This window comes from Crassostrea angulata, chromosome 6 (genome assembly GCF_025612915.1).
Source record: "Crassostrea angulata isolate pt1a10 chromosome 6, ASM2561291v2, whole genome shotgun sequence".
Classification (NCBI taxonomy): Eukaryota; Metazoa; Mollusca; class Bivalvia; order Ostreida; family Ostreidae; genus Magallana; species Magallana angulata.
This window is the reverse complement of record NC_069116.1, coordinates 12871250-12895598: the sequence shown is the minus strand read 5'-3', so window position 1 is coordinate 12895598 and position 24349 is coordinate 12871250. Positions and strand designations below refer to the sequence as shown.

The following is a 24349-nucleotide window of genomic DNA, read 5'->3' as shown; positions in this document are numbered from 1 at the left end:
ATAAGAATGAGCTAAACATAGTTTTGTTGTTTATAACCTAGGTTTATCGACCGTTAACTATAGTTTACAAACCGTAATCTATAGTAAACGATACGTTTACTGTAGTTTTCATATGTAAAATCATACTCAATAGTTAACGATTCTAAACTATAGTTTTACAAATGCTAAGTTTTTGTGCTTTAAATAAACAAGCACTAGTTTTCTGTCGTAAACTAATGTTTACAACCGATTAACATAGTTTATCACTATGGAACTCTGTTTAGCTCATTTTTGTTTGGCGTGCCATAAAGTTATTTTTATATATCACATGCTCTTGCCTTTTTCAACTGTGGCCCATTCCTACGAGTTCACCAAAAGTAAAGAGGGGATTTAGATGTCAGTAAAGGAAATAAAAAATATATAGTCCTTGTTTGATTCTGATTTCTTTAGTTTCATGACATCTAGATTTAATGAACATTTAATCAATGTATTTTTTTATATTTTAACATGTCAAAAACCAGACATCAGAAACCAGAAAACAATACTATTTCCTTAAAGTAGAGATTTTTTATGCCCCCTCCCCAATAAATACCAATAAGATTCTACTAAATATTTCACTTGGGTCACTGAGACATATATAAAAGTATTAAGCCCTCCCTAAGTGGGATGGGTGGGCTTTTTTTGTTTTGTTTTTTTTGTGTTTTTTTAATAGCTAGAGTTTTGAGGCAAGATAATTCTCGCAGTAATAGAATCCATGATCAATTATGCCCAAAAATCCACAGAGAATTTGTAGCTATTGATATAGATCAGTTTATAGATAAATTTTGCCAATAAATGCATTACTATTAGTACATGTGTATGAGACAAATATTGTTGGTATAATACACACTTCCTGTATTTTGATGTCCGGGAAAACGGAAACGTACCTCGAGTTACTCAACTGAGCAGCTGTTCTAATTATAAATGTACACCTCTCTGTCAAATGCGATATTTGAATTTTTAAAAGTGTCGTAAATCTCCATTCTCTATGTAAAGAGGGTGTTTTTTTTACCTAAGCAGTTCTTCTAAATTAATGGCCTTTTAAAATGAAAATCTGTAGAGAACGAAGAACAAATAATTTTTTTTTTTAAATATTGAAACCTCTGGATGCTATTGTCAACTTCCTTTTTTGGGGGAGGGGGTATTTATCGCATAATGCAGGTGTTCTGTAGTTCTGTTGAATTGGACCAAGAAAAATAACCTGGAGGTTTTTGAGATATGGCCCAAAAAATAATGTGTTCTTGACCATTACCCAAGCTGTAATATCAAGAACACTAAAATATCCTTACATTTTGGAATAATAAATCAATTTCAATGAATCTGAAAAACTACAACGGGTGATATCAAATGCGGCCCCAATTACATGAATTCTGGAATCTGTATCAATTTTGAGAATTTGTTTCAGTGCAAAGCCATAAAAAGATATATGCTATAAAAAAGAGCCAAGAAACCTTGTAAACCAGGACAAACGCCGCAATGTAAAGCCTTGCAGTAAAACATTATGTGAACTTCCTTTATTTTACAACGATTGACAAACAAGATCTACAACTTATATTAATATTTCTCATTGGCACGGACCTTATCGCGTGGGGTCATTGATGTGAGAGGAAGCCGGAGGGCCCGTAATAGTAGATACTTGCAATATAAACACGTAGTACTACAGTCTTCAAATAAAACAAAATATAACAATGAATTCTCATACCTACAAAAGAGATAATTTTATTGCTTGAAATTGTTCTTTTCATGTAATCAGTTATGAAATATACAAAAATAATAGTCTAATATCTAAAGTATTTACAAATTTACATGTGCCCTTTCTTCCCAAATTTAACATTGAAAAAAAATTGCAAAAATTTATTACATCTTGAATCAAACAATAAAAAGGACTAGTGCAGTGAATAAGATGAATTATCTACAATTTACAATAACATCAATGGATTTTTTAGCTGCTTCAAGATGCTGTAAACCTTACAGAAGTCATACAGACTCACACTATATATATATATATATACATCCATCAAAATAGTACAGAATTTTTCAAGGTGGTATGGGGCACCTGCCAATATTAACATGGATGATAAAAAATTATAATCGAAATACTTTAACCTTTTTCAAATTTTCAAATTTTACAATATTTGACCAAAACATAAGTAGAAAAAGTAGAAATTGTAAAATCCCTAATGGAATTCGAAACTCATGACACAGATTAGTAATCCATGCTTTCATCCATTGCGCTATGCTGATAGATAACAATTTTGGTGTAGAAAACATTTATAAAATCATACTTTATTTTATTGTTTATTTTGATGGAAGTATGTCACAATGTGGAGGTGTCCCATACCAGCTTAAGAAATGTCAGTGATAGAAAAACCCTCCATATTGCATGACTGTCCAATCCCTGTCATTTGTGATACGCTGACCGCAGTACATAATATAACTGGTTCCTAGGACTTGTCCCAGCCATATCTCTGGACCATCCTCTGAAATGCTGCTCGGGCTTCAGACTGGGTGTATGCTGTGTGTGCATTATTCAGGTCCAGCTGAGCGTTGGGGTCACTAAGAATCTCACATCTGATCTGTAAAAGTCACATGACCTAATAGGTACAGAAGACGTAAATACTATCAACGTGTAAATTTCAATTGTTTCAAACAAATATACAATATGCAAAGAAAAATGTTTTCTGATACTAGTAAATATTTGTTTTCTACACTACGTTTTACACAGTTTGTATGTGTTAATTTAGTTACAAAGTTACCCAAAGGTCACGATTTTGGTCAAATTTTATTTTTCTGTTTTTATTATTTACAATGCTTCATGAATGCATCTCTAATGATCAAATGGGTGCCCGTTGATGAGTTTTAAGCAAGATACAGGGCTCACAATTCTTCGTCATGCAAACAAGGCTCGTGCCCTGTTTTTGTTTACATAGGTTCAATATACCAGTAAAAAATCTTTTTTAAGATGATTTGTATGTATTCTTATTCATTTTAAGCATAAATACAAAGTTCCTAACGATTAACACATTTATTTTAGGTCTAAAACTGGAATTTTCACTTCAACATTCAAAATGTAAACAAAAGCTTTGTTTACATGGCGAGGAATTATAAGCTCTGTAACTCGCTTATATCTCAACAAATGACACTCAAATTTTGGTTACCTGTTAAAAATGCCTTACTAAAGCATTATAAACATTAAAATCGAAAAATTAATTTTTGACCAAAATCATGACCATGCCCCTTTAAACTACTAATGAAAGACAATTTACCTGTAAGAAATTTAAATCGTGGAGTTGTAACCCTCACAAATGGTGGAGACATTGGATAATCTGATGGAAACATCATCTCTAAGTTAATGCAGGGCTGTAACAGACAGACAACATATCTATTAAAACGTAGTTAAGTTCTAAGTAATAATAGAAAACAGGGCTGTAATAGACCATCATCAGTTAATACAGGGCTGTAATAGACCATCATTAGTTAATGCAGGGCTGTAACAGACAGATAACATATCTACTTGTAGGTAAGTACCCAGTCATAACAGAGAACAGGGCTGTAATAGACCATCATTAGTTAATACAGGGCTGAAATACACCATCATAAGATAATACAGGGCTGTAACAGACAGAAAACATATCTACATATAGCTAAGTACTCGGTAATAACAGAGAAAAAGGCTGTAATAGACCATCATCAGTAAATACAGGGCTGTAATAGACCATCATTAGTTAATGCAGGGCTGTAACAGACAGATAACATATCTACTTGTAGGTAAGTACCCAGTCATAACAGAGAACAGGGCTGTAATAGACCATCATTAGTTAATACAGGGCTGTAATACACCATCATTAGATAATACAGGGCAGTAACAGACAGAAAACATATCTACATATAGCTAAGTACTCGGTAATAACAGAGAACAAGAGGCCCATGGGCCACATCGCTCACCTGAGGAACAATAGGTATGATAAAGTCAGCTTAATGGAGTCATAATACAAACAATCTGGACAATGTACAATAATACATGTAGATCCTGTATTAATAAAATCACTTGCATAAAAACTTGACTTGTCATATTTCATCATTATATACAAATATTATGAAAATAATATTCTATCCTCGTCGGTATTTATATGCCAATTTTGTGAAATTTTTGTAATGTTATAACTACTTTGTTGTATTCAGTTGATCAGGAGTTCACAATACACACGGTTTTATCAATAGACCATAGTAAAAAAAAAAAGCCATACATAAAATACATAAAGCTTATCATGTTTGTAAATCTCAAAGGCTGTTATTTACTTAGTTGTATGACAGTATCTATAATCTTTTTTGCAAGTAAACCTGATTAACAGATTTGATAAATAATGTAATCATTGATTTGAAGTATATGCAATTGCATGTTAGTAAAATTGTACTGTTTGTTCAATTCTAATAACCATTTTATGTATAGGAGGAAAGACAGAAGAGTCAACTCTTCAGACAGAATTTGTAGCTGTCACTTTAAAGACGGCAAGAAGGAAAATGGTCCTACATTGTTTCCTTGGAACCAGGGCACTTATTTTGACTTTCCAAATCCAAATAAAATTTCACGGTAACTAATGTATTTATGTGAAATATGGAACATTTCCACAGTGTTCACTGTTCAGTATACTGCTAAATGTTTGAAGAGTTTAACAAAAACAGTTACTCTTTTGATATTCACCAATCAATGGCCCTTGGGGGTCATATGCATTAAAACAATATGATTATAACAAATAATGGATGAAATATATAAATATTTTACTGTTAATTAAGCATAGTAAGTTACAATGGGAGCTGGTACATTTGATATTACACATACCAAGTTGCCATACATATATGCAAGGGTGTACATTTATTTAAATGCTGTTTGTCAAAATGTGAAAATGTATTCTTCAATATTTTTTATGTAATGTGCATTCAAAACTGATAGAAAAAATACTAAATGACAAAACTATTGTGTAGAGAAGAAGATATTGTTTTTAAGAAATTGTTAACTGTTAAAGTTTAATCCTATTTTTATGTATTCTAGACAGTGCAGGCAAGCTGAGATTGGTGAATCTGCAGAACCCGAGACAAATGAAAGTATACTTACAGACACAGAGCCTGTGGTTGAAAATGAGGTTGCTGATGAGGAGCATAATTACATGCAGTCTTATTCATCCCTAGTATTAGAAATCAAGGTGATAAAAATCAAATGTATCAGAAGGAATTTTTTTCTTCGTGTATCTAACAATATAAATTTATATTATGACTTATTAGGTTTGTTACTGACTGTTTAAAGAAATTTGTTGGGTCGATAAAGTCCATAGAAGGCGAGGCGAAGCCTAGCCTTCTATGGATTTTACCGACCCCACAAATTTCTTTAAACAGTCAGTATCAAACCTAATAAGTGTTTTGTTTTGTCGAGGACCTAAAGTTTGATATGTAAACAAACGTTTGTGTAAAAAATCAGTTCAAATAACGGTACGTCAGCCATGTTGCCCTATAAATTTTGACGCTTGCCTTTTAAAGAAATTTGTAAGGCAGCCACGTGACGCGTTTCATCCAATGACGTCGCGACATTCTAGTCCGAGGCAAAACAATAATTAATATTGATTGATGTTGGATTGGCACATGTACATCCATTCCAAATTCTTTAGAAGCAGATTGGATTTTAAATTCAGTGCTAGCAAAATAATGAATGGTACATTGTATAACAAATTTTTTTAAAAAATGAAGCATGTAGTCATCATTTTATTCATCAATTATGGTTTGTATTGTTGGAACTGGAGAAGCAGATAGCATATTTGCAGACAGAAATAGCAACTCTACAGTCACAGAAGCACCCTTTAACAGTTGCAAATGTCATCGACAATGAGCAGAAGGTATTAGACATCAAATAAATTACATATTTTTAAAGACAATATTTATATTACTTGATTTACTTTGGATGACCTATTGCAATTGGAATATGTCAATCATTGGTCAAGCCAAATTCAACCTTTTTTTTTTTGCTAAATTAAAACTGAATGTCTAATCCGAAGGAAATGACTGATTTGATAATAAAATTCTTGCGAATTTAAAATTTCTTTGATCATGTTTGTACCAAAATACATTAAAGATTTTAAATCTACAGTTAAATTTACTCTCTACAAGAACATTTAACAGCTTCAATTATCAAGTTGACCTATTATAAATTTGTAGATGTTGATGTACACCTCATTGAAACCGCAGATGTTTAGGATCATCGACTCAACCTTACAGCGATTTCCTTTGGTATACGTGGATGGTTGGACTCCAAGTGCATTTTCAAGGACGGACCAACTTTTCATGACATTAATGAAACTTAAGCTGAACTGTCCCTTCCTTGACCTTGCAGAACGCTTTTGTACCAGCAAAGCAACCATTCATAATATCATCATTACCCATGTCTTTGCTCTGCATGAAGTTTTTTTTGAAGGTATGATGGAAAATAACATTCCTTCGCTCCTTAAGTGCAAGGCTTCAATGCCAGCAAGTTTTGGAGATTTTAACTGTTGTCGCCTTGTGATTGACGCCACTGAGGTTACACAGGATGTTCCCGGTCAGGACATGACAGCCCAGTCACAGACCTACAGTTCCTACAAAAATAGACATACTGTGAAGTCTGTTACTGGTGTTGCTCCTAATGGAGCCGTTGTGTACGTAAGCAAACTATATCCTGGCAGCACCTCAGATGTTGCTATAGTAAAGCATAGCAACATGCTTGCCAAGTTATCCCCAGGAGACATGATTTTGGCAGACAAAGGGTTTACGATCCATTCTATTCTCCCTCAGTGTATTCATCTGAACATCCCTCCCTTCCTTAAAGATAAAGGCCAGTACACCCCAGCAGAAGTCCAAGTCTGCAGGAAGATAGCGCGGTCAAGAATCCATGTTGAGAGAGTGAATGAGCGGATAAAAAACTTTGAAATTCTGTCACACATTCCTCAGCAATTCCGCCACATTAGTACTAAGATTTTTCAAGTATGTGCTATGCTTGTAAACTTTCAAAATCCCATGATTGCAGAAATTGCAAATAATTACAGTTTTGATCAGTGAATTTATATGTTATTAAATGTTTATAAATACCCCCAGCAATCTTAATGAATTTTCTTTATTTAACAAGTCTGATTCAAACCATAATAGATTGGGGTTTTTTTTTTTTACATTTTTTGTCATCTAATTTTAAAATTTATTAAATTAAGAAATGTAACAGCAACATTTTTTTCTCTTTGTCATTTGTTGATTTAACTTTACAATACAAACCTTTGCTTTTTTATCTTCTAAGATAAATAACACTATCATTGAAAAAAACCCACACTGATTGGGTCAAGTCAGGAGTACCAGGTCTGTTTATTTTAAGAAAAAAGTTGGCTGAACTGATACAAGCTTATTTATCAGTTTTAAGGTAGGAACTCAGATATTGTGACAGTCATTTTTGAATAACAGAGATCAAATGAGCAAAATAGAAGTTGGTAAGTTTCTCAATGTTCTGGCCCCACAAGCCGTCCTGGAGAACCCTAACAATGGCAATGTCTCGAGTTGTCCACACAACAAAATCACAGGCTGATTTGTTTAGGATGTATAGCTGCCCCTGTACTTGGTCGTAGTAGATATGATTTTCTTTAAGCTTGTACACCTGTCTGCCATCATGAACCTGGTACTCTAGCAATTCAAAAAATATATATCTTATTATCAAAATTTCAACATTTTTACATTTTTTTTTTTTTTTTAAATGAAATCAAATGCAGGTAATATAAAAATACAAATACCTAAACAAAACTCTTTGATTAAGTTAATGGCTTCAGGGATTGTCATATTTCTAGCAGTGAAGGGGCACTTCACTTCCAAAATTTCAGGCCTCACTTGCATTGCCTCTAGCACATCAGTCATCTCTGCTGCTTGGTGGTTATAGTTGTGGGTTGCTGCCCGCCGAATGAGGCCATCAGGACTTGCGCCTAAAACACCATTCTCATGCAACCATACACCTCAGTGTAAAAAAGTTAAACACAGTGCTTTATTTTATTTAAAGTACATGTATACCAACAGCTAGTGTATTTAGTGATTTATGCAGTACTTGTATAAAAATTACCGCAAGATAAATCATCAAATAAAAATGATGCTGGTGTAGCATATTACCTGTGTCTTCAACAACTGCATCTCCATAAGAGCAATACTTTGCTTTGGCAACTGACTCATTGCTAACTCCCCATACAATAGCATCTTTTGTAGATAGGTCATACGAGGCAAGAATTTGTTTAAACAATGAGGGTGGGAACCTGAAAGAATGATTCATTACATGTACAAAATTTACTAATGTAAAAAGTCATATGTATTACATACACATCAATACACAGGATGATCAACATTAAACATTTGAGTATGCTGAGAGAAAAAAATATTTAATACATAATTTTTAACCTGTTTCGTCTGATGGCAGCTAGCACTTTTCCAAAGTTGGATGCAGTCAAACGGTTTTTTCTAACCAATGCCCAGAGGTGGTTATTCCTCTGTCCTGCGGTCATCTGTGCAACCTAAAATTGATCATAATTTTATGAACTTTTCCACTTAATAAGATATTAATATACACATTATATATGTATTAATTTTGATCAAATCAACTTCGAAACCTCACGTTATGTCATAAACAAAGTAAAATCAACCTGCTCTATTTTCTCTTTGGAGATTGCAAGATTCGTCTTCAGCCACTTTATCTTGTCCGTAGCTCCTGTGTAGCCTTCCCCAAGCAGCAAATCTTCTACAGTTGGAACATCCAGTGTTGGAGATGGAGGCTCTTTAGATACAATCCATAGCATAGCTAAAATGTGTAAAATCAAATAAATTATAATAATTAGATACAACATTACTTCACTTTACTATGCTAGAAAAGATATTTCCAAAACATGCCAGATGTACATGTACGTTACTACAAGTAGTATGTTTTTCATATATCTAATTTTGTTTCTATAAATGTATTAGTGCATGAAAATCTGAAAAAGATTAAGAAAACTAACTTCAGAACAAAGAAACTTTCAGGTAAAACGTTTTTTTTTTCTTAAAATAACAACAATAAGAAAATGCTAATATTTGAATATGTACCCAAAGCTGCACTAAAAGCCAATATTTTCATGAGTTTTAAGCAGCACATAAAAATTCCTCGTAACACTAATGTCACAGTCTTGGAGCTGAAAATCCTGCACTGCATGCGTCAGGCACAAATATTCAAATATTTTACCAACACAAACATTAATAAAATTTGAAGAAAATCACTCAAAATTTTAAAAAACCTCAATTTTTAGCATAACATTTAACCTGAAAATTGACCAAGAGCATTAAGCTTATTGCACAGGAAAGCTACATCTGTCTCATCTACAGGTCTTGTTGTTGCCCTAACAGAATAAGATTAGTTAGAATAACATATCTCCTGAACACAAAGTTTAATCTAGGATAAGATAAGAAAAAATAATTTTTATGACTAGTTATTATCTGTAATAAAGATATTATTTACGGCTGGACATTTGAGGATACAATAACCAGATTTATCAATGGCTACATGTACTGTACACAGTATATATGTACATTGTACTGTACACAGTATACATGTACATTGTACATGTATTATGATATACAACTGCATGTAATGCCATGTGAAACAAATTTTGTGAAAACTAATAATTCCTGCTAATTCATTTATTTTAAATTTAACATGACTTGATACATACCTGTAATTGACTATATTTGGTGGGGGTGGAAATAGTTCTTCCATTGTAGTGGTCTGTTTTGGTGGAGCTCGCTTTGGATGCTGAATCCAAGAAGCTCTCACGTCTGTTTTGCTAACATTCTTATATCTAAGTAAAATACAATAAAGATTATTACATATATTATTCAACTGAAAAGATGAACTAGACAATATGTGCATATAGGCTATATTTTCTTTAATTAAAAACACTATACCCATATAAAAGAATAGACGCCTTGTGGTGGCACTTGTCTTGGCCGTTCACACAGTCACATATACCGTCAACAACTGTGTTATTTTCTCCCAGCGTGATCTACATTGATTAATTAAATACTTTCAGACAAAATCTTACTACAATATTACTACTGATTTTATTAGAGTGGGAATGATTCAGAAAGTCGTGAACTTACATTGACATGGTAACTCCGATCTCTCATACTCGCCTGGACTCTTCCCTGGACGTGATTTAGTTCGGGGTCAAAACAAAACTTCAAAACATGATCTGCTTTGACCGCCAGCTCTGATTTTTGTTGAAGTTTTTTTGTGCCGGACACATAGTTCAGCCAATGTAGAATTGAAAACGCCATTTACAAAACCACGTGTATTTGTTTATCTCCAACGGCTGAATTCTCGTTAAATCTCGTGTTATGACGCGTTTCCGCTTTCCTGCCCTATACAGTAATACAAAAAGATTCTAATAAAAAAATAGCTGCCTGCTACAATTTTATAGTCATATCACATGTTGAGTATTGCAGTTCTCAAAAAGATCCTTTACAATTGTTTATATATGGGGTATTTAGCTACATCAAATTCTGAACCTTCTTGTGAGGCCGAAGAATTGTCCTGGAGCCAAAGTTTTAACAATTATAAAGAATCATCTTGCTGATTAGTTTCTGAGAAGAAGATTTTTAAAGATTTACTTTATATATTCCTATGTAAAACTTAAACTTTAACACCCCCCCCCTCCCATGTGGCCTCACCCTACCACCAGGGATCATGATTTTCACAACTTTGAATCTACACTACCTGAGGATACTTCCACACAAGTTTCAGCTCTCCTGGCTGATTAATTTCTGAGAAGAAGATTTTAAAAGATTTACTCTTTATATTCCAATGTAAAACTTCGACCCCCCATTGTGCCCCACCCTACCCCCAGGGATCATGATTTTCACAACTTTGAATCTACACTGCCTGAGGATGCTTCCACAAAAGTTTTACCTTTCTTGGCTGATTAGTTTCTGAGAAAAAGATTTTTAAAGATTTACTCTATTTATTTCTATGTAAAATTTTAACACCCCCCCCCAAATGTGGCCTCACCCTACCACCAGGGATCATGATTTCCACAACTTTGAATCTACACTACCTGAGGATGCTTCCACACAAGTTTCAGCTTTCCTGGCTGATTAGTTTCTGAGAAGAATATTTTTAAAGATTTACTCTATATATTCCTATGTAAAACTTCGACCCCCCATTGTGCCCCACCCTACCCCCAGGGATCATGATTTTCACAACTTTGAATCTACACTACCTGAGGATGCCTCCACACAAGTTTCAGCTTTCCTGGCTGTTTAGTTTCTGAGAAGAAGATTTTTAAAGATTTACTCTATATATTCCTATGTAAAACTTCGACCCCCATTGTGGCCCCACCCTACCCCGGGGGTCATGAATTTCACAACTTTGAATCTACACTACCTGAGGATGCTTCCACACAAGTTTCAGCTTTCCTGGCTTTCTGGTTCTTGAGAAGAAGATTTTTGAAAATTTCTCGAAATTTTTCATTAATTTCTAATTATCTCCCCTTGAAAACGGGTGTGGCCCTTAATTTTCACAACTTTGAATCCCCTTTGCCTAAGGATGATTTGTGCCAAGTTTGGTTGAAATTGGCCTAGTAGTTCTTGAGAAGATATTGAAAATGTGAAAAGTTTACGGACAGACGGACGGACGGACAGACGGACGACAGACAAAATGTGATCAGAATAGCTTACTTGAGCTTTCAGCTCAGGTGAGCTAAAAAGGCTATAATAGACCATCATTAGTTAATACAGGGCTGTAACAGACAGACAACATATCTTCTTGTAGGTAAGTACCCAGTCATAACAGAGAAAAAGGCTGTAATAGACCATCATAAGTTAATACAGGGCTGTAATAAACCATCATTAGATAATACAGGGCTGTAACAGACAGAAAACATATCTACATATAGCTAAGTACTCGGTAATAACAGAGAAAAAGGCTGTAATAGACCATCATCAGTAAATATAGGGCTTTTATAGACCATCATTAGTTAATACAGAGCTGTAACAGACAGACAACATATCTACATTTCCGTCTTTTCATTCAAATAAAGCGATAAAACCATTTGATTATATAAATACTTTTCATGACTTCCATAAGATTGGGCACACCAATCTCCTTCCTACCCATAAGCGAATGAATGCTTTTATATCCCTCAAGCACCCACTTGTTCATGTTACAATATAAAAGGAAGGAAGAAAGTAATGGAATATTTACCAGCTTGTCGAAAGTCAGTCAAATAGTCATATTTTTCACATCGTTGCTAGGAAAATTAAAATTTATCATAATTCGTGAGGCTGATTAGTTATATCACATCTGCAAGATTGAATCAAGCAATGCCAAAATGTGTGTTCCTGCCTTTCTTTGCGAGTAAGGAATCATATTTAAAGTGCATTCAGGTTTTTAAAATGATACCAATTATCCATTTTCAATACAGTGTGTTATTTTCACCCCCTGTTATTTTTTTCGTTCTACACTTTATTTTACAAACAAACGGTTTCACTCCATTAATTTGTAAAATTGGAGATTGCCTAGTCTTAAATTCGCCCACAGACAACGAGAGTGAAAGGGGTGAACATAAAATGGAGGGGTATACTTCCCTGAAAACAGTATATTTTTATATGCATAGCTAAGCTTTTTCAAGTATGGCGATTTCGATTAATTTTGTTATATGTTAGGTAAAATTGACACAGTTGAGTAATAAATAGAGACTTTACGAAATGGTTAAACTTGATATTGCATAAAAATACATTTTTTGTACTCGTGACTTGAACACACTGTTAAATAAAATTAATAAAGGGACTGGATTTTCAGTAAACTCAGTTTCTGTTTATCTAAACACTTTGAATTATATAAAAAATGTTGTGTTATGATAGGCAAACAATTATGTTCCTGAAGACATTATTTATGGGCCTTTCAATATTTTGATACCTCTCTATGATTGCTTTTCATCTGGGTGTTTTTTATATGACAAACACTTTACATTGACTTTTTAAGTTCGGTTTGCTCAAGCACGAACAACCAGGCCACGATAAATATTTGACGAATTTAAGTCACTATTTAGTTGATACGACTATAAATGGCGTTGTGTTGTCCAACCTTAATTAGGCTGCACCTATACAACAAACATTTGTAACTCTTGTAATATCTTTGAAAAACTCGTGTTTGTAAAAAAAAAAAACAAGCTTGTTTGATTCCTGAATCCAAGTGTATGGATGTTTTTGTGGTGACCGAAACACCTGGCAGTGACCAGGCACGAATTCAGTCCCATAGCACTTCCGCATGTAACAAAGATTTGTTTCCCATGGGAACAAAATTTTAAATGTCTCTTTTATGAAGTATAACACCATACACATTTATTTAGTGTTGTTATAGAGAATGTCAAGTTATAAAGCCGTTAAATTTTATCCAATCGGGGGAAAAAACTACATATTTACCTACATGATAGAAAAACACTATTTTGATAGGAATTGTTGCTTCTTAATTCAATGTAAAACTTCATCACTTTAAAAATGGAATCTTTATAATCCTAAAACAAGAGGCCAATTGGCCTTAACGGTCCCCTGAGTACCATAGCCCATAACAAAAGTTGTCGATGAGTCTCATATATGCATTTAATTAAGTTTCATTCTGGAGTAGAAAACATTTAAATATTGTATGACGACCACCTTCTTGCCTGGAATCTTTCAAAAAGGACTATGAAACCTGTAATTTTAGCAAAGAACATAAAGATCATATTATAGTGTATGACCTGATATTGAAAAGTTGCAAGATTCTGATAGAAAAAAAATTACCCATACTTGTTAATATCAAGATAGGTTTTATGTGTATATGTTTTCATAGATTAACTAACACAAGGTGGCTAATATACTAGTAGATACTTTACCATCAACGAGTCTACTTGTCTATTTAAAAGACTTAAAAACTGTTTTTGTTTCAAATGATAAATATAATAATGCATAACTCTTTTGATCATACAATTTCTTAATTACATTATATTCAACGATTTATTACTTAAAGCTGACATGAATTCATAAATACGCATTATTTCCCTTTTATCTCCGACTACCGCCATATTAGTTGTCGATTTCCATTGTTCTGCTCATCGCTACACACCCCCTATATAATGCCGAGAGCACTATTCATGCTTCACCGCATTCAGGTATTTCATTCACCCGAACACGTTACCTTGGGCGAAAAGACGTGTAGAAATACGTCTGGAACAAAAATGATATGACAACCACTTCACTGGCAAGGCATATCCAATGAATGACGAAACAAGCAGACTGAAATCCAGCCACAGATACTTCAAAAGTCCTCGATAAGTGTAGATCGTTTTCCTGTGTATAATATAACATCGCACATGCGCAAACTACACACTGTGGCAGATCGAGCAATGTCAATGATCGCATGGATTTTTAGAAACGGAGCGTGTTTGTAGGAACGAATGGAAACGATGTTACGTTGTTACTTTCTTGGATTGACTATCATTAAGCTACAGTGTTGGATGTACTGCCGCTGGGGTTTTAAAAATGATGCAGACGTTATGCATTCTGTATGAACGACACACGTGTTCGATGTGCATGCGAAGTAAGGCAGCACTCTATGTGCAAAATATTACGGATACCTTGGAAAATCTTTCAAAGAATAAATATATTTTGTATTTTATTGATTGTTGATTCCTTTATTATTTATTACAAACATTTTACTACATTGTGTAGTTCATGCATTCAGAAGTCCGTGCAACCTGAATGCCTCGATCAAAAAGCAACCGACCGTAACTTTATCAACCGGTATATATACCCCAGTGACAGTAGAAGAGCGATCAAAACTAATATGGCGACCAAATGCTTTTATGAATTCATGTCAGCTTTAATATGAACAAGCAAAGGAAGATAACTCCATTATGAAAAAGCAAGAAAAAATAACTCTATTAACTCTTTCCATATGCTTTCGAAATATCTTAACTTTGATAGACAGCTTCATTCTTTCTCTTTTCAAAATATGTTAATTGAATTTCCTGAGCAGAATAAAATAATAAGACAAATATATACCCTCCCCCCCCACCCCTCCCAGCCACATTTCCCTTGCCTTAATGTAGGCGACATGAAATATTATAAAAGATGACAGCTTCATGTTTTTTCTAAATGTGCAGTCAGTTTTTATTCCGTGTTTGTGGACGTTTTTTGAACATTTTATATATATTAACACTGGCCACACCTTGCGTTAAGAACCCCTACCCTATACACTATATTAGTGTTTTGGCCCCGCCCTAGATTCAAATCCCTACATTGGGAGACATGAAAATTAAAGATTTGAAAGATGGCTTTATTTTCTTTCTTTTATGCGGTCAGTTTTTATTCAGTTTCAGCAGAAGTAAAGAAGTTTTTTAAACATTAAATGCATCAACATTGTACGACTATTTTGGCCCCGCCCTAGAGTTAGAACCCCTACTTCGTGGGATATGAAATTAATGATCTTTGTAAAGGGCTTCCTGGTCAATAAAATTATGAATTCAGTTTTCCTTCGAGGTGTGTGGGAGTAGAGAAGATAATTTTAAACATTATATAAACACTGTATACGTCCATTTTGGACCCGACCTTGACTCAAAAGTCATACTCCAGGGGACATGAAATTTACAATTTCAAAGGACTTTCTGGTTTACATAATTATGAAGTCAGGTTTTCTCACGGATGTGTGAGAGTAGAGAATAAGATTTTAAACACTATATGCATTAACACCATATGACCATATTGTCCCCCTCCCCCCATGGCCAGAACCCCTGACCCAGGGGCCATGAATTTCACAATTTCGGTATAGAAATTCATGGAAATCATAACCATGCATTAAGTTTCTTCCCCACATAAGTGGGAGTCAAAAAAGAAGATTTTCTATGATTAAATATATATTTTCACTACATGGCTGTATTGGCCCCACCCTAGGACCTGAAACCCTGTCCCAGTAGTCATGAATTTCACAATTTAGGTAGAAGTCTTCATGGACATCATAACCATGCATTTAGATTTTAACAAATATGTTTGGCAGTAGAGAAAAAGATTTTCTAAGATTTAAAACATTTTATCATATACCCGCTTTGGGAATTCCCAAATGCAATAGGTTAATAGAGCCTTACACTTTCACCAAAAGTCATAACCAGGAGCCACGCATTAAAAGATTTCAGCTGATGCAAATTTAATGGAGAGGACCTTGTCTGACAAATGTTTGTCCACCATAACTGAAGCAATTTATAACAAGTCACTATATGACAAATAGAGCCCTGTCTAACATCAGAACCCTCTGATTCTTAGGTCGTGAATTTAGAAAAGGCTACTTTGTTCATCAAAACAATATATTGTCATGATCGTTATAATGACAACCTCAACATTTCCAATAACTGTCAGCATAACGTTTCTCACAACAAGATATACCTGTCCTCACACTTTCTACGGCTTACAGCGTCCCTACTACTTCTCCATATATTTGCGCAGGTTTGAAATGAATATATAGGACGTCGGCGTTCGAAAACTCGAGTAATGCTTTTAAGTTAAAAAGCTCAACCAAACAAACATTCCATATGCTCTCTCATGGACGTTTACGAATTTGATGACGATGCTCTTTCATAACAGATTTTTAGGCTACCTGTTGCAATTGGTCTTCGTCCGTCGTCGTCCGTCGTACATCGTCCATCGTCCGTCGTGCGTTAACAATTTTACATTTTTAACTTCTTCTTGAAAACTATATAGCATTTTAATGTCCAGTACCCATGTGCAAATATTTTCAAATGTGAAGTATCTCTATGATAAGAGGAATCTAAATTGTGAAGTTCATGGCTCTACCACCCCCGGGGCGCCTCAGGCGGGGCCAAATATGTAAAAAAAAAAAAGTAGCCAAATTTTCAAAAATCTTCTTCTCTACCCCCACAGATGTGAGGAAAAACTGATCACATGGTTATGATGTCCATGAAGTCCTCTACAGAAATTGTGAAATTCATGGCCCCTGAGTCAGGGGTTCAGGCTCTCGAGCGGGTATATGATAAAATGTTTTAAATCTTAGAAAATCTTTTTCTCTACTGCCAAACATATTTGTTAAAATCTAAATGCATGGTTATGATGTCCATGAAGACTTCTACCTAAATTGTGAAATTCATGACTACTGGGAATACTGGGAATTCTTATGCCGAGTGTCCCATTTTATGTTTTTCTTACAAAATCTGTATAGGCTTTGAATGACATTATGCATGCAAAAATATGTGGGTGAAATCTTTCCTTATTAGATATATAGGGAATTTGCTTCTGAATTCAAAATTTACAGTTTCCAAATATTAATTGTATGGGAAAAAATTTGGCGAGGCATACTATAAGAATATCCAATAATTTTATTACATAAGATTGAGAAACTATATTAACCCAGTCCCATCCCGAAAATTTGAATAAGTACATGTTTTTCTGCCATGCTCTGATCATTTAATAGTTTCTTTAACTAGGCATACCTGTCGCATTTGTGGAAGTGTTCAGAAAATAAGTAAAGGTAGACACATATCTACATATTTCTTTTCATCTTCAAAGCATTGGAAGTCTCTTGTGGTCAAATTCAAAATACAGTTGGGTAAACATTGAGCATGCAGTATTTCTGTTAAGACCCCTGAATTTCAATGGAAAGGGGGGGGGGGGCTAAAGATTGGTCAATTGGTCAATGGCATGTAGCAATCAAAAGGCATGTTGTATAAGATGTGCCATTTGCATTCTTAGCCACCATGCTTGTCAGGTATAGAGTCACATGGTTTCCACATCTTTACTTGCTAAATTATAATTATGTGAAATATTGTGTGAATTTTAGATCGAAATCAATTAGTTGCATAAGGCAAAAGTGGTGTTTTCTTTTTCGAGTATAAGGTGTAGTAATTTGATTTAAAAAGAAAATAACTAGAGCAACCATTAGTTGTTGTTATTTATAATTAAATTTACACGTAGCTAAATCAATACAAACGATGCCTATATTACAATACAAAATTAGCAGCTCCTTTCATTGGGAAACTGTCTTCAATATGTCAAAACCTAAGAGATGTGTCTTCAATTGTTGCAAATGCAAATATGAAAATCAATTATATATTGAGTATGTGTTTATTTTACCAGAACACTATACAGTAATGATGAATTATGTTTAATGCCTATGATAAGTATATTACACATAAAAAAAACTTTTAATAAACGAATTATAAATAAAGAGGGTATGACGAGTTCAATGTAGAAATCGTAAACTTGATGTTCTTTTGAATATGAGTTATTGTGTCCTGGGTCTCGTTTCCCAAAAGGATCTACGTCTAGGGATACGCTTAGACCGAACTAAATCAGGGACTAAACCTCCAAACCCGACTAAGTTGCATTCCACAAAAAGGCAAAAAATTATTCTGGACTAAATTAGGGTTCAAATCTACGCGTGCTCATAGGTAGGCGTATGTACATGAACATTTGTACACAAAATTTCCGAAAATGTGTTGGTTTTAAAGTTAAGTTTGCAGGCAAAGTTAATAGATAATATTAAATTAAATTGTATGTTACTATGTTTAAGTAAAAGAAACATTACAATATATTTGAATTTGTGTATAATTGAATATATATTATGAATATTTTTTCCTATTTCTAATTACATTTTTTAAAAAATTAATTTAATAAATAATGAAATAAAGGCTGAACTCCATTTAAACGTTGATGGCATACATTAGTACTCGTAAATGAAGATAAAATAAAGTATTAACCCGGTAACAGATATAAACTCAATGATTAAAGAAATGCTATTCTAAAATATACATCATTACAACATACCGAGTACATACATTGTACATCATATAAATGTTTATAGGTAGTGATTATTCGATTTTGAATTTAACAAAACAATTGCTACGGTGAGATTGTCAAATAAGCCTTTATCTATATTCACACTATGTACTAAATGTACATGGAACATGTTAAACGGAGACTGAGATTAATATAATGTGTCTGAACAAAATGTGATTCTTCATTTTAAAGCTGCTTGGTCCGATTTTTTTTGTAATTACAGTATCAAATCATTTTTCTTTTAAACCATTTATTTTAGAAAGTTATGGACTTTCTCCTATTTACATCAGCAGAATCGGTCTCCTTTCAAAGTTAGAAATATTCAAAGTAAATAAATATAATTCCCTTTTGTGCAAACGAAAAAGCAAACCAAAATGCATCATGGGGTGTTTAGAAAAGAGAACCGCTTGGTTTCGTCACCCGAATGATTGGGGTTATTAAACTCGAATGCTATGCATCGATTGTAAACAAAGCAAACTTCGGAAATATTAGCGAACAAAACATACATAGGGTTTTTTGTAATTTCCTTGAACATTACGACCTTTATTTATAGCGATGTCAAAGTCGTAACACAACCTACCCGTCTTGGCGTCAGGGTGAATTTTCATATGAGGCGAAATAACGCGATACCCTTTTATCAGGTCTAAGCAACCTCCGTTTTTGGAGGATAGCTCAATTTCAAGATGGCTGCTGATTTTTACCATATATGGAAAGTCACTTTGCATTGTGTGTGAAATTATCCTCCATTTTTGGAGGATAGCATGGGTATATTTCAAAGGCTTCATGCATATCTTTATGAGAAAATGCAAGCACCAGACTATATGGGAATTAAAGTTAAGGGTATAAACTAATGATTTTATGCGGCGATTTGAAATTCTATGTAAAGTATTTTCACAATATGCTTTGAAAGTGTGTACTTCCTGTGTTAAGTTTTACAAATGACATAGACTATTTACATGTTTCATTTAATAAAAATCACAAAATAGTGATGTTTATTACTCATTAAAACATTAATGAGTTCATTCACGTTTAGAGACACATAATAGATATCTTGATCTGCTATATTGTACATGTACAAAGTAAATGTTTGCATATACCTTAGGAACCTTGTAGCTCTTATTCTAATTAATTCACATGTTATTAAGTATCATTTAAATTTAATCCCTTCACACAAAAAGACATTGTTAAATTTTATTAATCAAAATGATACCATTTATAGATATCAATTATCCAGAATATTGAAAAAAAATGTGAGAGTCTTCACATAAGATATTTTTCTTTAAAATCAGCCCTGCAATTATTTAAACTTAAATATTATCAATAAATATACTTATTAATAGCTAAATAAGGTGATATTTTTATAAATAATAATTATATTTTATTCATAGTTAACTCCCTTTGTAAAAACAGAGTTAATTGCCCTTCATCTGAAAAGATCCACCAGGGGGCGCAAACATCTATCCTCCAAAAAACGGAGGATAAAATCTATCCTCCAAAAACGGAGGTTGCCTAGACCTGTTTATGTCGTTTGTGTTAACAAATTTTGTACATTGAAATCTGTTATAATTGACTGAGAAAACTACTGCAGTGTCTATTATTATACATATACCTAGCAAAACCATCGTTTTAAAATGTGCACAAAATTTAATATAAAATCGGACCAAACAGCTTGAAACAACGAGTACATGTTAATCATAAATTAAACAAAAATAAGAAATCCAAGGATAATGGAAACAAAAGTAACTATTTCCGCATAAATGAGATTATTTTCTTCCGGAATAATTTGATTCCGTTAGCATTTGTTGTCCATTCGACACTTTCGGCCTCTTTTAACAATGTTTTCAATGCTATAGTGAAATGTTTGGAATCTACGTCATTCAAAATAATGAGTAAAATTTTGTCTTTATTTCCGTCGGCTAATTGGTGGTTTGCTATTACAGTTTCAAACTGACACCACTGATCTTTCATGAAATTGTTCGAGAGAACTAATATAAGCTTACGACTAGATTCTATGTTGTCAAAAATATTATCCACATGAGAACCTATCGGTAGAAAGTTTCTTTCGTGAAGACACAACTTGTAGTTTTCTTTTTTCTCCAAAATGTCGACGAGCTCTGACATAATCCACTTCCGGTCATGCGTATCATAAGCAACAAAACCATCGTATTCTGTAGCTCTGTCTACAAGTCTCTGGTATCCCTTTTGTCTTCCATGAGTACAGTTATGTAAATAATACAATATGTCCCATCGGAATTTTCTGATAAGTACAAAAGCAAATAAGAAAATGAACACAAATGATCCTGTAATCAAGCCTATAACAATACCACGATTCAAAACATGGCATGTCATTTTAAGAGAATTCAGATGACCTCCTATGTGGCTAGTTTTCCATTCCTTTGGTGAATCACACTGGTTTTCTTCGTATTTGTTCACGTGTTTGATATTTTTGTTTGACCACTGAATGAACCATTCAAGATCACAGTCGCATGCAAATGGATTATATGAAACATCTATGGATAGATTTGGGTTGTTCCAGATGGTCTCTGTAAACGAGTCCTGTTTAATAGTTGTGAGATGGTTTTTCCGAAGAATTATTTCACCGAGTACAGAATTGTTTTGAAACAAATCCCCGTGAATGTGACGTATGAAATTTCCTTGCAGATTGATTGACTTGAGATTGGAAAGGTGCGAAGTGGGAGGAACAAAATTCAAGGAACAGTGACGCAACATTAGAATTTCCAAATTCTTCAATGGTAGTAACATGTTATAAAAATCATCCCTGTCAAAACTTAAAAAATCAAAATGCGACACATCTAAAGTTTTGAGCTTTGGACAATTGTTGAAAATAGTTTTATGTTTCAGCAACTGCTTTGTATCTCTTTTAGGCATGCTTATAAAAAGTTCAATCAAAAGTTTCGATCGAAAAGCATCTTCCTCAATCAACAAATCGTAAGTTAACATATTTTCCAGTCCTAATTTCTCCAGTTTTGATATGGTAGAAAAAGCGTTATTTTTTAGGATACTTATTGCATTGAAGGATAGATTAAGATATCTTAATTGTGGTAAATAATGGCCTTGGCGATAAAATTCTGACGAGTCCGATATATGATTAATTGCGAGCCACAAATACATCAGTTTCGGAACCAACGATTCATTGTTTGCATTACACATTTTTGGAAGCCCGGGAAGTTCGTTTAAAGTTAGATTAAGATGAGTAACTTTATCAAGTCCCGTCATGTTTAAGGCAAGTATCTTGTTATTACTCAGATCCAACGTATTTAAGTTGGTTAGATTTTGAAATGCTGCTCCATTAACCTGCACCAAATTCCAGTTTTGGAGTTGAAGAGAATTGAGAGAACTGTTTCCTTCAAAACTCTCGAACGCATCTTCAGGAAGTGTAGACGGTGCCTGTTTGACATCGGATATTTTAAGGGTTTCTATACGTGAACTGTTCAAATTCTCCAAAACCAAAAGTATGTTTCTGTAAGTGAGATTATTTCTGGAGAGGTCCAACTGTTTTATATATGGGAGGAAAACAAATGCTTCTGCTGAAATATTTTTAACTTGACAATTGCTCAGACTTAGGTTCTCTATTTTCAATGACTTAATTGGATCAAAGAAGAGAGTACCAATGTACCCGAAGTTGTTTCCAAACAAATTAAGATTTATTATTGTCTCTGGAAGTTGATTTGCAAGAATTTGCAGGGACTCCAGAGTCCTATTGGAACAATCAGCTGTTATATTTGTGCACAAGCAAGGTGTATAAGGACAAAAGTTCACGGATGACTTTTTCTTTTCGAAAATTGCTATGGTCAGCGCTAACATCCGTATCACAAGAATTTGTTTTAAAACCATGACCTGAAAGATGTATCTAGCATCAAAATGCCTGGCGTAAGAACGTCATATCTAAATAATCATTATCATATTCATTCATTGGATCAACTATTCCAATTGAAAATTCAAACATGCCAAAGAAAACATTATATAACTTCTTAAAAGTTATTTTCGATCCACATGAAGTCGAATGAAATTACTCAAGTGTAAAATTTTATCCAAACAAAATAAAATGGAACAAATAATAACTTCGTTGATGTTCAGGTTTTGGAAGATTAAGTAACAACAGTTGACTACTACATTATGATAATTCAATAAAAAGTTTTATCTAAAAAGCATGCTATATTACCATTCAGGTTTCATTTAAATTGGCTGTTTTGTAGTAACTTGATATTTCCGCAAATGACAACACTTTTTTTTCTCCTTTAAATAAAAATGTCCTACTAGTGTTGTGAATTGACAGTAAGGCAATAATTGGAGAACGCTATGATGTGTAAAATAAAATCAATAAAATGTTTTTTCCTCATTATTAAAGCTGAATGCAGTTTGTAAGAGGAACAATTTTTCATGATGTATTTTAAATTGAATCTTTATTTCCCGTGTAGCTGATCTCTCTGAAATTTTTTTAGACCGTTCAAAACGTATCGGTTTCAAGATTTCACCTGTTTGGATGTATGTACTAGTACATGAGAAAAACGCTTATTTCGGTATACAGGAACAGATCGCTTTAAAACTGTTTCTAAATGAATCATAATTGATTTCAATTGAGAGAGAGAGAGAGAGAGAGAGAGAGAGAGAGAGAATGTATAGTGGATGTAAATTTTTGTCAATGATCTTGGAACGGCGTGTTTGATGTAAAAGAATGAATAAGAGTATATCAAAAATCAAGTGAACTTAAATCTTCCGTAGTTCTTCTTGTTTGTTGAATCACTTTGTCTTTTTACCCATCTATTTTATATATTGTTCATCCTCGTTATATAAAATACAAATTATCATGATAAATTCAAGGAAAATAACTTACTTTCTTAACTTCCGAGAATTGTCACTTGCTAACTTTTCATCCTTGGACCACACAGTTACCGAGTGCGCTTAACATTTTACACAAGCACTTGTATCCCCATCACTTCTTTAGGAAGCTTTCATGTCACAAGAAGGAAGGGAGTTGATAAATTTAAAGGTTTTTCAACAACTCATTGAGTTCTACTTTGTTGCTAGGACCAACAAAAATCTGCTCAGGATAGTAAGGGCAACTATGCCAAGTATATTTTCAACATTTATATTTATAGGGATTTGTATTATATTTACCTAATGCAGATATGGGCGGGTTTCACTGATGTTTCGCTTTTTTTTCATAACAAATGGAAGATTTAAAAAAAACCTGTAGATATATATTTTACTTCACCAGAAATAATTTTATTTACAGCGAAGCTTTTTGTGAAAAGTAACTTCAAAATTGTTAAAACCACAATTAACTCCCACCAACAGTGGGTCCCGATGAATTTTGCATTAAAGGAATATTTGAGGCCTTTAGCGTTTTCTCGAGGGCAACTGTTAATGTAGACACATTCACATAAAAATGAGCTAAAGATAGTTTTGTTGTTTATAACCT

At 33.6% G+C, this 24349-nt stretch overlaps 2 protein-coding genes across 4 annotated transcripts; both read right to left on the bottom strand.

Moving 5' to 3' along the window:
* Positions 1-1707: 1707 nt before the first annotated feature.
* LOC128190505 (toll-like receptor 3) lies at positions 1708-23963 on the bottom strand. Of its 2 annotated transcripts, XR_008244360.1 has the most exons (3): positions 23762-23963; positions 3285-3378; positions 1708-2594 (listed from the first exon to the last, which is right to left on the bottom strand). XR_008244360.1 is itself a non-coding variant. In XM_052862580.1 (2 exons), exon 2 carries the CDS (start codon positions 22759-22761, stop codon positions 20650-20652), a length of 2112 nt encoding a protein of 703 aa, XP_052718540.1. In that variant the 5' UTR covers positions 22762-22764; positions 23762-23963; the 3' UTR covers positions 20334-20649. The 2 variants fall into 2 exon arrangements, 1 of the variants encoding a protein (XP_052718540.1); XM_052862580.1 differs by lacking the exons at positions 1708-2594; positions 3285-3378 and adding an exon at positions 20334-22764.
* On the bottom strand, positions 7461-9437 carry LOC128190506 (uncharacterized). 2 transcript variants are annotated; one of them, XM_052862582.1, is made up of 6 exons: positions 9352-9437; positions 8703-8857; positions 8461-8573; positions 8179-8318; positions 7812-8027; positions 7461-7704 (listed from the first exon to the last, which is right to left on the bottom strand). In XM_052862582.1, exons 2-6 carry the CDS (start codon positions 8853-8855, stop codon positions 7472-7474), a joined length of 855 nt encoding a protein of 284 aa, XP_052718542.1. In that variant the 5' UTR covers positions 8856-8857; positions 9352-9437; the 3' UTR covers positions 7461-7471. The 2 variants fall into 2 exon arrangements, with proteins under 2 accessions (XP_052718542.1, XP_052718541.1); XM_052862581.1 differs by lacking the exon at positions 9352-9437 and adding an exon at positions 9139-9328.
* Positions 23964-24349: the final 386 nt, after the last annotated feature.

Coding starts and splice junctions, on each gene's coding strand:
- LOC128190505 (XM_052862580.1), bottom strand. CDS start 22,761: ATGGTTTTAAAACAAATTCTTGTGATACGGATGTTAGCGCTGACCATA.
- LOC128190506 (XM_052862581.1), bottom strand. CDS start 9,244: ATGCAGTGCAGGATTTTCAGCTCCAAGACTGTGACATTAGTGTTACGA. Junction 8,858..9,138: donor GGCTTTTAGTGCAGCTTTGG/GTACATATTCAA, acceptor TACACATTTTAG/CTATGCTATGGATTGTATCT. Junction 8,319..8,460: donor GCTGCCATCAGACGAAACAG/GTTAAAAATTAT, acceptor TCATTCTTTCAG/GTTCCCACCCTCATTGTTTA.